The following is a 12547-nucleotide window of genomic DNA, read 5'->3' as shown; positions in this document are numbered from 1 at the left end:
TGCTATCATCATGCTTACTGAGTTGAAAGAGGGCTCATGTGAGTTTTGTTGCGTGAGGTGAAACGGGATGTCTTTGGATCATATGGTAAGAATGATCAACAAATACCATTGAACGAAAAGAATAGTAATGTTGAATGTAAACTTACAAAAATAAGTACATGAAACCACTATAGCGTAATGGTTTCTTGATGCCCTATTGAAGTTCTAGAAAAGAATTTTTACGTTTCCTGATAAAGTAAACGACATGACAACTTCTGCAATGATCAGCATTCTTTTTTTTTGCTTTAGCATCTGCACGCTGCCGTGACACCCAACTGCATGGTAGTTTCTATGGTTTTTTGCGAAAAAAAAAAAATTAATAGCGAAGCAGTTTAGCCAGTCCCAAGGTGTGATAGTGCTGTCTATAATTAGGTGCAGAAAGATTCAAAACAAGTGGTGGCAAACATCTATGGAAGAAAAAACGCTAATATGGCGCAAGAATAAAACGTTCTGAAATGGTCGTTAGGGGCTCTACCTAAAATTTCAGAAGTAAAGACACACAGAGGGCTAGATACAAAGTTGTCGATGGTGCTCCATTGCCTGGTTCTTCAGCGCTTTCGATGCCTGTGGCTGTTAATGTACCGCACATAACGTCGCGCTCGGATCCAGTCATATGCATACGTCGTGCGGATTGCTTACGTATGACAAGCAGCGTCTTTGTTTCTTTAGGTTCAGCATACATGCTATCACGGGGTTAAAAGAAAAATATATAAAAATACCGCTGTCATTTACATTTCTTCGTTTCTGTCCCAATTCACAACGCAGGCCAGTATCTGCCACCTGTGGACCAGCTGAACCTGGCATTGACGTGGAATAGGGCGGACATTGCACGTTCGGAAATCTTCGTCTACGGCCAGGAGTGGCCGGTGAGAGAAGGGAGCTATTTGAATGTCGCGTCTGCATGATATCCCAGATTCACCAAAGAACACTGAACAGAAACTGCGCAGCACAAAGGCAGTATACAGGCGATGTGGGGACAAGGCCAACGTACTCCTGCTAGCTTCCCTGTGCTGTGAGCAATGGAAGCAGGAAACGCAGGACGACGTGCGTACAGTCGCTAAGGAAGGGATGAGCGGGAGAAAGTGAAAGGTGTTTATTCTGTAAACACTCGGACGGCACTGTTAGATTACGTCTGAGACTTACCCAAACAGGGAAACGCGACTAAAGAACATGAAAGTAGGACACGAAAGCTGGTGTGTCTAAACAGTTCTTATAAGTATAAACCACATGAATGTAGTGTTTATTTTCCTGCTGTGGAGGTTGTGTTAATGACTTTAGTGCCATAGCCTGTTTTCAATGATGATGGGCAGCTGGGGCCCAGTTCAACTGCGATGAGGCAGTTTTTCTCCAGGGCACCTTCTTTACTGTAAGCTTTAGGGAAGGTAAAGTTCTTAGATTGATTGATTGATTGATTGATTGATTGATTGATTGATTGATTGATTGATTGATTGATTGAAATTAGCCATAAATGCCTGTTCTTAACTAGAAAGACCAGCTCTGGCCCTGTGTGCTTATTTGGTCGGGTAAAGGCAGCGCTTCTAAACGTGAGGCAAGCGCAAATAATCTCAATGCCTTTACCTGTCGCGTTGCGAGCGGGTGCTACTGTAGTAAACACGATTATCTTTCGTTAATTACCAGTCTAACTCTAGCAATCCTCACTTCTTGTGCGGACGCTGCTAATCGTAGTGCGTTTCTGGGATACTAGAACATGAATTATCGGCATCATCAGATGAAGTTAATGTGTGGTACCCCATGTCGCGGAAGAAAGAAAGTCTATGGGCCCTTGATCACCGAAGAAAGTGTGACCGCAATTGCGTCTTTTTGATCCAAATTTAGCTGAGGAAATCACAGGAGGATGTTATTTAGAGGCATTTTTATTGAATGAACTGATTTGATACCTTAATTGAGCAATAGGGACCTATTATCGCCGGAAGAAGGGGTCTGATTCATATGAGTGCATGCTCCTTGAGCTAAAGAATCGCGTTATTTCAAACCCTTCTATTTCCTTCTGTTCGCTTACATGTTGAAAGCTAAGAGAAAACGGTCACAAAACTTATCTGCTGTACGCACCTTCGACGAGTGGCTATCTTCACGGCGATCACCTCCTTTATAACGTTGACAGCTATCACAAGAGACGGGTGTCCGATTTCCGGTCATTACTAAAACTCTCAAAAGCGAAGTCTTGTGGATAGAAGCCAAAATTGGCTTACTGCCTTATCAAGCTGGTTTTGGTGCAAGGAGTATATCACCAATGCAGCACCCATCATCAGAAAATACGTGCTCCGGCGCGTATAAGATGTTTTTGGTTGCAGTCTTAGCGTTAAAATGGCAGAAAAACCTACTCATATAGAGAGCATGTGGTTGTGAACTAGAAATGTGAACTTCTAATTTTACCTAGTGTTTTGTTACCCTATGACGCCTAACGAGAGACAGAGGTGATATCAGGGACGTAGTCTTATCTACTTATTCATTGCTCTGAATCCTCTAATCAGCTTTTTAGAGTGTGAGCATATCTTGCCTCGGTTTCCATTCCTACTGGTACACATATGTTCTTAAATCTAAGAGGAAACGAAAAAAATGTTTGTAACGAAAAGCAACAGTAGGCAGGTGCGTTTGATGATCTCAAGGGAGGGAACACTTTAGCTGCGTTGACAGACTCAGAGCTTCGTTACGTTCATTGCACTGACGTAGCCGGGCGCGCTGGAGCAAGCGATGATGGACGCGCTCGCCATGGATCGAGTAGACTTCGTGCAGATCCTGCTGGAGAACGGGGTCAGCATGCACAAGTTCCTGACCATACCACGCCTCGAGGAACTCTACAGCACAGTAAGCAAAAGCTTCAAATGCTGAACACGCTTGCGAAGTCCCAATTTAGCCTGTGCTGTAATTTCCCTACACGTCATGTACGTTTATAGTGAACATGCTTAATAAACAACTTAAATGGCATGAACAGTTTAAAATGAAAATTATATAAGGATGCGATATTTTTTTTACTACAATTAACTTACTTTTATTGCGTAAATGTCCATCGGATGTAAGAGAGCAAAATTATAACCAATGTTGATGGTGCTATAGAGAACGCCTGACATTTCTGAACGCCTCACTTTTCTGATTCGTGTAAGACCTGGCGGGGGCGAAGTCTCTCAGCTGGAATTTGCAGGGTTTAAGGAAACGGTGTTTTATAACATAGCTTGAGCTTAATTCGGTGCCCCAACTTGATTGCCTGGCTTTAACGGGTGATATCGGCTCTCTCTTATATTTTATTCGATATCCACCATGACCTATCTGTCGCAGTTTAGGAGAGTACATGGCTTTTTTAGTTAACAAGAGACCAATAGACCCTTTATTCTAGAAACGACTTTTCAGCGTGAGATCCACCGCCCTTTAAAGCGGTGCACCCACGCCAACTCTGTTCGAGCGTATGTCGCAGCTTGCGTAAAGAACCGCCTTCTTGCCTACCGCCTCTATTCTTTCGGTATTTGTCGATACACCTTCACTGATTCAATCTCATTGCTCCCTTCCCATTTTTTTCTCAATGGCAGAAACATGGACCCAGCAATACCTTTCGCTTTCTTGTGAAAGAGGTGCGCAAGGTAAGGACACCTTCGGCAGCGATACGATGGTAACTTGCACCGCCTCACGCAGGTTTTGTGCAGTGTTGTGGAGACTGCTGGTCACCGGACTGCACCACTCTTTATTATAATGTGGCACATATCCTGGCCCAAAATAGGTGCTTCATCGTGGATTTGACACGGCAGTCTATTTGATTGATTGATTGATTGAATAGATAGATAGATAGATAGATAGATAGATAGATAGATAGATAGATAGATAGATAGATAGATAGATAGATAGATAGATAGATAGATAGATAGATAGATAGATAGATAGATAGATAGATAGATATAAAAGAAAGAAGGAAAGAAAGAAAAAAGAAATTTGTATTCCCGGGAAGCTTGGGCACATGGTCTGCAATCGGAAGTTTCCGTGCGTAGTAGTTTTGCGAACTAGACAGTAATCCATGCAATTAGAAGCACCGTGCCTGAACGAAGCAGGAATTCCCATTCGCGGTGAAATTTGTGTCCCGTAAACTTCTGTGAGCAAACGTAAATCTCACTTTTGCTCCGATTTAGTCTAGCTCCCTTCTACACCAAGCCCTGAGCCATATCTCACGTAGAACCTACAGTTCTTCATATTAAACTTAGTTTTCGTAACTTTTGCACGCTTATTCTACACGCATCTTAATATTGACAGTAGCGCGTGTGAGCTTGCACAGCCGGCGCGCGCTGCTGTCATCTTGAACGAGGCTCCTCAGTAGCTCACGGGAGCGGACGTAAGGTTGCACGCCTTCAGCCTCGCCAGTCCTGCACGGCTTTAAGGTGACACCTGCCCGACAACGCAACTGAACGAAGGAAAAGAACGGCAGGTCGACGGTGACACCTGGTAGACAACAGCAACAAAAAAGAAGCTTTTGGCATTTTGACATGCGAGGAAAAAAAACTCCGGCCTCTCGATCGTGCGCATCAAGACGTTGTCGTGCAGCGTGAAATTGGAAAGCCCGTTTCTTCCTATCATCGTTCCCCCTGCACACGCACAATCATTTTTCTTTATTCAGTAACCGGTTTTCGCTTTCTGTGCTGTTATTTACGCATGCAGCGCGTTAAAGTTGTGCGCAAATGCGTCATTTCGCTTTTTTCTTTCATTTTTATATATATTCGTTCGTGGGGTAGCAAGTAAATGGGTAAGCTGCCTTGGCCGTGCCGAATAACAGACGGCAATAATAAGTTTTTTTTTATTAGGGACTAAATTTTATGGGTGGATACTTCAATAAAAGACAGTTGGCCTTGAGAAATAAATGGAGCGGTAGGGAGTTTGTTGCAAGCTTCACGTTTTTGCTCCACTAAGTTCTAGTGGAATTGAAGTAAAGCATAATGCAGATAATATATTTGAGTTTTTTATTCCTTCTCTTGTCGGTCTTAATGATATACAATGGACGCTGACCGCATTGCTTTGTGTTTCTTGGTAGCTTTTCTTTTTAGTATTGCGGACGCTTGGGGCTGGTCACTCTTTTTATCAGGGTATTTGTGCGTATGAGTTCCACGCACCACGTTCATCTGCTATAGAGGCATAAAACTAGCAACAAATGCTTTGATTTGGTGCTCGGTAAGCATTTCATAGTGCTATAAGTATTAATTTAACAGTATTATTAACAGTGCGAATGCTGTCAGCATTCGCATGGTTTTGCAAGTTCGAACTTTTGATTCGGATTAAACTTGCGACTGAACTGAGCTTCAAAAACAGAAGAAAGCAAAATACAACAAACATTTAATGCACAGAAGAGGGACTGGTGCTGGGAGGTGTGACGAAAACCAACGGGTCTGCTTCGCAGCAAAATTTTGAAACGGAAGGACGGTAATATTAGCAACGTGACCATATCTTTATCAATATGTAATATATTTATCAAATTCTCTATGCACGTTATCTCAATTTTGCGCTGCCTTTATGCCACAGTAATTTCTCTTCTGTTTTCATGGCATGAAGTTTGGTTGAATTGTGGCTAAATGATATGCATAACAAAATCATATTGGTGCACTTTCTCGTGGTCCTCTTTATCAAATCACCACTTAATTTATTTTTAAACTGTGGAATGTTTCGGGGAAATCTTAGTTAAAAGCAAATTAGAAGACGACATGCCGACGATTTAAGTCTGCCCGTCAGTTTTCGCTTGTATTAGTTGTGACCAACCTATTACTTCATCTCGACCTCTTTGCCTGCTGTTTTATTATACTAAATTTCTTTCGGTAGTAGGTAATGTGCGTCATTAAATCGAATAGCTGATGTCTTGGACGAGCGGTGTTGTCTCCGTCTAAAAAATTGTCTCCATCATTTCCGTGCGAGTGTAGACCGTATGGAATTGTTCAGATATTCTTCTGGAGAGAAAGTCTGTTTAATACCGCCTACATCTGAATCCACAATTTCTGCAAAAAATACAATATTAACAATATTGGTGTTTTTTCTAAACCAATTGACTTTTTTGGAAGTAACTATTACTACCTCCCATGTTCTCACATGTATAAGCGTGTGCTGAGTATTCAGCATACACATAGAGGAGTTCTAAGAAAATGTGCATAACGTCAAAATGCGACCATACAAAATCTCTTTAGTAGCTATATGTAAGTGTCTGGTTAGAGTGCCCAGTGATTACTCAAAGTGCAAAGTACATTTCAACAGTTTGAAGCAATTCTCCAGCAAAGAGCTCCATCATTCAAAATTGCGCGCTCTACAGTATTTGCCGTGTTTTTGGCCGGCCCCCTCTCCTCCTCCCCCCCCCCCCCCCCCGTTTAAAGCTGAAAGTTCCTATGGATATCGGCCACAAGGCGCATGCAGCTGTATTCCCACTTCGGCTGAAATGTTCGCATACCATATGCGGAGCTTCGATCATACGAAATAATGAAGCATATAGTTCTTTCCAAGAGTGCAGAACATGAAGGAAATGATGTCGGTATAGACGTGTCCGTAAACTGCAGCGAAAAAGAAAAAGAAAGAAAGAATTATGTAGAGCCACAGGTACTTTTGAATAAGACTATGGACAATTGAGATACTATAGGTTGAAAATAAACTAACGAAAAATTAATCTGAACACTGCTCATTTATTAGCCGTGGGTGCCGTGCCGCGTCTCCAAGCAAAAACTGGAAAACATCATTTATTACCCAAACGCTGCGTACTCATTACGTCATACAAGCAAGCTGAAGAACAAATACACCAGTTGAAGATATTTTTTTTGTTTGCATGTAATTTCAGTTAGCACGGTCACTGAATTGAACAGGCAAAGTAGAAGGGTGGGTCTAAAAATTAATCTGCAGAAAACTAAAGTAATGTTTAACAGTCTCGTAGGAGAACAGCAGTTTACGATAGGTAGCGAGGCACTGGCAGTGGTAAGGGAATACATCTACTTAGGGCAGGTAGTGACTGCGGATCCGCATCATGAGAATGAAATAATCAGAATAATAAAAAATTGGCAGTGGCTTAGCTCGGCTATGCCACGATATACGTAGCGAATCCTAAGCCTTGGTTAATCCTGATTGCAAGTCCAGGTTAGTCTGGTTGTCTGGCTATGTTGCGGCGTTCAGCCAGTCGTTCGGCGCGCTGTTCGTCTGTTTCCTGGGCGATTCGTTTCCTCTTCATCTCGTCCCGATGTCGATTCCAGGCCTCCTCCTGCCTATCAGAATTGTCGCTGTCCAAACTTAGGGTTACGGACAGGATTCCATGAGAAGGAAAGCGTAGCTGGGGGCGGCAGAAAGTTAGGCGGGCGGATGAGATTAAGAAGTTTGCAGGGACAACATGGCCATACCATGACCGGGGTAGTTGGAGAAGTATGGGAGAGGCCTTTGCCCTGCAGTCGGCGTAGCCAGGCTGATGATAATGATGAATTTCAGTTGAGTGGCCCCTAATATTTTATGTTTGTGAATCGTGCTGCCAAAGAGCAATAAAGCGAGTCAAAAACAGGGGTGGTGTACGAAGCACTGACTGTGAGTGTGTCGGCGCTGCTCGCGCGTATTACGTACTCCTGTAAGACACCTACACAACTACTACACGCCGTTATAATGTTCACAAAAGCATTCTTCAAGTATTGAGAAGAATGGACTTACAATGTTGCATAAAATGACTGCCGCTAACGATTCACATTCATCACTCGGCTGTCAGGTTCGACGTACCTATTTTTCCAACGAGGTGCGCTCACAGAGTCCAGCCCAGAGGGCGCACGCGCTGAATCGTATTTGAGTCGCGGTGCTTGCGCTGCTGCTCTCGAACAGCGCGCGATCGGCGCCTGCATTCGCAGAACCTTCCTTCCGGCTACCGGTACACACTCTACGACATTGGCCTGGTGGTGGAGAAGCTCATGGGCGGCGCCTACCGGTCGGCCTACTGCCGACGGAAGTTCCGAAACCTCTACTCGACTGTCATGCGCCGCATGTCCACGGTGAGTCGTGTCAAGGGCCATTCGCTGAACGCCACCACCCGCTCGGCCTATTCGCGTGCGAAGTGCCATATTCAAGACCTGCTACAATATTTATAGTAAACTTGCTAGCAGTGCCGCGAAGTTTATTGTACTGCGATACAGTAGGAGCATGCATAAAGAAAGAGTGGATATGAGATGCGGGAGAGCGTGCGACGTTGCGCTCACCAAGAAGATGCGAAGCACAAATTTATTTAGGCAAAGAAAGGTGTTTTCAGAAAGTGAAATTGCGGTCCTTCTTGGATTACTTGTAAAAATAGAATGAGTACAGTAAATGTCATGGCTTGTTAGCTCTTCTTTTTCTTGTGTGCGACCGTATGGGGCCTTGCGACCCCATACGGTCGGGCGCTGCCTTCGATGCTTTAAAAACACCTTGTCCTTTTCTATGTTGTTCCCCTTGAGCATTTATTCGTTTTGTTCATTTCTCCTTTTCTTTTGCTCATGTGCATTGCTAGTTTACCTAATTCTGTTTCCTGCTTACCAAAACACCGGTTAGCCAGCCCGTTTATGCACTGGTTAACCTTGACGTCGCTCCCTCTCTCTCTTATTAGTTATTTGAGACTGATCGTTCCCTCGTCCAGCCAGTTAACATCTCATAGTCACAGAGGTGATTTGTCTTGAATAAAAATAAACTCAGTCACTTCCTATCTGACCCTGCCTTGGGCTTTACGCAGGCCCCTACGCTGCACACGGCCCTGAATACCGAGGCCTCGTTGGCACTCTTGGGCTCCGAATCGACGTTCTCGCACCCGTTCAACGAACTGCTTATCTGGGCAGTGCTGATGAAACGCCAGCGCATGGCCATATTCATGTGGCAGAACGGTGAAGAAGCCATCGTCAAGGCCCTCGTGGCCAGCCGACTCTACTGGGCGATGGCGCACGAGGCTGCGCAGGACGACCTGGAAGCAGACGCTTCCGACGAGCTCAGACAGAATGCCCGGTAAAGTATCGTCTTTGAAGTGTAACGCCATTGCGCTCACTGAGGCGACCTGAGAAAAGGGAAGAGACGGACACCCTTTGCAGCTTGACAACTTTCAGCATACTTACAGATAGATAATTCTATTTATTAAAATTTTAACTGAGCTTATAGACATGTATTTTGTGCTCAGAGTTTACCATCGTCTCTTCGCAGCAATACTCAATACAAAAAGGTGTGGCCGGAATAATGGCATGATTCTCTGTAATATAACTGCTGTTCGCGCTTCTCCAGCGCTCTGAGCGCTCCTCCACCTGAGTTTTCACTAGCATCGGCTGGTAATGAACGGTGGATGATAAAGGCTTAGAACGAAGCGAGAAGAGTCGTTACACTATACAGACCTCTATTGCGTTAGCATTAGGCAAGTCGAAGTGTAAAAAAGGTGCAGGCGTGGGAAGTGTGGGAAGCCGGTCAGTTGGTAAGGGGAGCAGACACAGGCTATGCCTGATTGCACCGATCGCCATCAATATTTTGTTTAAATCAAGGCCAATAGCTTCGCGGAGAGTTCGATTTTCAGTAGAAGGCATAAGGCACAATCTTGAAACTTCCGATATGGATTGTGAACACGATGACCACTATGCGGTGAAAAAAATATAAAAAAACCTTTCATGGCTCTCTTACGGAAATATCCATACATGCTATGTACACAGTTGCCTTTTATTGCTGTGGCTACACATGGCAAGGTATTGTACATGATGCGCACCTGAAAGTGTGCGTACGAACTACAAGCGAATGAAGAGAACAAGAGAACACAAAACATGAAGTGACTCCCAAATGACACGTGCTGTATGCATACGCAAACCTACTGAACGAGACCGTCCGCCAATCCATACTAATGTTGTGTATGTCACCGCTTTACAATATCCAAGTCACGCGTTTCGTTTTCAGAAACTGTTGGGCATGAATACGCGTCTTTGGCACCAGATGTTTCACCAGGAATACAAGTAAATAACCAATATATTACTGCACAGATTATCTTGATCCTTTATAACGACTCTACACTTTCCTGTAACGAAGTTCATGACCAACTACAAACGATAAAGGTATTAAAAGGAAGAACATATAGGAGTATAAAAACGAGATACATATTCACAATATTCCACTCTGGCATCTTCGTCAAAAGAACATAAAAAGGCATTTCTCTAAATGCCACTTGAAGCATCTTCGCCAGAACAGAAAGAAAATAAAGATATTGGCACACGTGCGCCAAGAAACCCCATAAACTAGTGGTAAAAACAAACGCTACTGGCGCTGGTCGCTTGCGCAGGGAATTCGAGAAGCTCGCGCTGGACCTTTTGGACTACTGCTACCGCCAAGACGAAAACACAACGCTACAGCTACTGACGTACGAGCTGCAGAACTGGAGCAAGCAGACTTGCCTGGGTCTGGCCGTTGCTGCCAACCACAGCGGATTCCTTGCCCACACAGCCAATCAGATGCTGCTTGCCGAGCTCTGGATGGGCGCACTCCGGACCCGAAAGAATGTCAGCCTCAAGGTGTGGACTCCTAAGAGCAAATTTTGACAGATAAAATGAACGAAATTGAGTAGAATTGAGGGGAAAGATGGAGTGTGTGTGTGTGTGTGTGTGTGTGTGTGTGTGTGTGTGCGTGCGTGCGTGCGTGCGTGTGTGCGTGTGTGCGTGTGTGCGTGTGTGCGTGTGTGCGTGTGTGCGTGTGTGTGTGTGTGTGTGTGTGTGTGTGTGTGTGTGTGTGCGTGTGTGTGTGCGTGTGCGTGCGTGTGCGCGCGCGCGCCTTTGTGTGTGTGTTTCTGGACAAGTACGGCATGAAATAAATTTTACTTGTCGAGTTGCTGCCACAATTGTTTTATGACCATGTATTTGATTCAGGTTCCATGTGCATTCATTGCAACTGCCTCTTCACCGGTGCACCGCCGTCGGCAAACACAATCACTCAAAATTCAAGCGCATTTTCTTTCAGCGTCTTCGGTTCCTTCGGTACCTGGTGTCACCGCTTTAGTGCCAACACGCCCTCGCAACGCGATGCAATCTTAAAACCTTTGTTGTCGGTCCCTGTCTGTGCAAGCGCTTCGAATTTTCCGTTTTGTTCTCAGAATCGAAGTTAAAAGTGCGTGCCAGCGCGTGGCTGTAAAGCACTGCATCCTGAAAAGTGAGTGCTCTTCGGTTTCGCGCGCAGGTGATCCTGGGGCTCTTGTTTCCGCCGACGGTGCTCTGGCTTGAGTTCAAGTCGAAGGAAGAGCTGCAGCTGATGCCGCAGACCGAGGAAGAGCATTACCTGGACCTGCAGGACGACGAGGAAGATTCGAACCCGGACGTAGACGACCCGCCGGGTGGAGTGCTCAACCCGCCGGGCGTGATCAACCTCGACCCCGAAACGCTCGGCGGTCCGCTGTCCCGCAAGTGCTCGTCAGTCTTCAACCGTCTCGAGAACGGCAGCCTCTTCCCGGCGGACACCGAAGCTGCCTACCTCAAGATACGCACGCGCAAGCGGCCTCTCAAGCTGGGACGAAAGATTTACGAGTTCTACGCTGCGCCCGTTACCAAGTTCTGGAGCCACGCTGTGAGTACAGTATGTGGGATGGAACGGGGAAACTCCGCGGGACGTTCCTCTACGGGCCTTTCCAGTCATCATTCACAGTCTACGCGCTGCGTATTCCACTTAAACAGACAGGAAGCTGTAAACTTTGCCAAAGCCGATGTCTGTGCAGTTCACTGTGCCTTGGCTATGGCCGCTACTATTTTTGAGAAAAACAAACAAACAAATTAAATTACGGTGTTTACACGCCAAAACCACGATCTGATTAAGGGGCACGCAGTAGTTAGGGACTCCAGAAATTGGGATCACCTAGCGCTCTTTAACGTGCACCTAAATCTAAGTACACGGGTGTTTCCGCGTTTCGCTACTATTTTCGAAGCAATGTCGAAAAGAAGGAGCAATACTGCACGTAGGGCATCAATTAGACATATTCTGCGAGCGCACCAGAGTTAGGACTGTATGTAAACCACACCGGTACACTGAGGAGAGTGTTTAGTTTTATCGAGTTTTACAATCTCTGACTTCCCGCTAAGTAAGTGACTTTAAAAAAGAAACATTTCCATGAAACAGTGGTACACGACTCTTTTGCTTCATGATGTGGGGTCATGAAATCTGGTGCAAGCTCGTACTTTTTGTTACGACACGCTGCACCGTCTTATTTTGGTAGGGTTAGAGGGAGTTTGGAAATCCCGCAACCTAATAAGGTTCTTTTTTAGAGAAGTTGAGCAAAAAGTATTTGTTTGCTTTTTCACAGATTGCCTATGGAATATTTCTTTGCTTCTTCACGTACGTGGTTCTTGTGAAGATGCGCCCCGAACCAACCTGGCAGGAGGTCTACGTGATTGCTTATATTGTGACATTAGCCATAGAAAAAGTGAGAGAGGTAAGGGATTTTACATAAATCACGACACTTTGACTTCTGTGCATATACATGATACCACATCGGTTGTGTTCTTATGTTTTATTGTGTGCTGGTTAGAAGCGGGACAAACACGGCGTG

At 45.0% G+C, this 12547-nt stretch overlaps 1 protein-coding gene across 1 annotated transcript in view; it reads left to right on the top strand.

Annotated features, from left to right (window-relative positions):
- The window catches only part of Trpm (transient receptor potential cation channel, subfamily M), a 50545-nt gene that overhangs the window by 24528 nt on the left and 13470 nt on the right, over nt 1–12547 (top strand). The window contains exons 9-16 of the mRNA XM_075678717.1: nt 805–905; nt 2731–2865; nt 3582–3632; nt 7881–8021; nt 8732–8997; nt 10301–10529; nt 11188–11571; nt 12302–12430. Of these exons, the coding sequence (XP_075534832.1) occupies nt 805–905; nt 2731–2865; nt 3582–3632; nt 7881–8021; nt 8732–8997; nt 10301–10529; nt 11188–11571; nt 12302–12430 (1436 nt within the window). The remainder of the gene's footprint in view (nt 1–804; nt 906–2730; nt 2866–3581; nt 3633–7880; nt 8022–8731; nt 8998–10300; nt 10530–11187; nt 11572–12301; nt 12431–12547) is intronic.

Source organism: Dermacentor variabilis, chromosome 2, assembly GCF_050947875.1.
Source record: "Dermacentor variabilis isolate Ectoservices chromosome 2, ASM5094787v1, whole genome shotgun sequence".
In the NCBI taxonomy this organism is placed as follows: domain Eukaryota; kingdom Metazoa; phylum Arthropoda; class Arachnida; order Ixodida; family Ixodidae; genus Dermacentor; species Dermacentor variabilis.
Note: the sequence above shows the minus strand (reverse complement) of the source record. Positions and strands in the feature narration are given on the sequence as shown.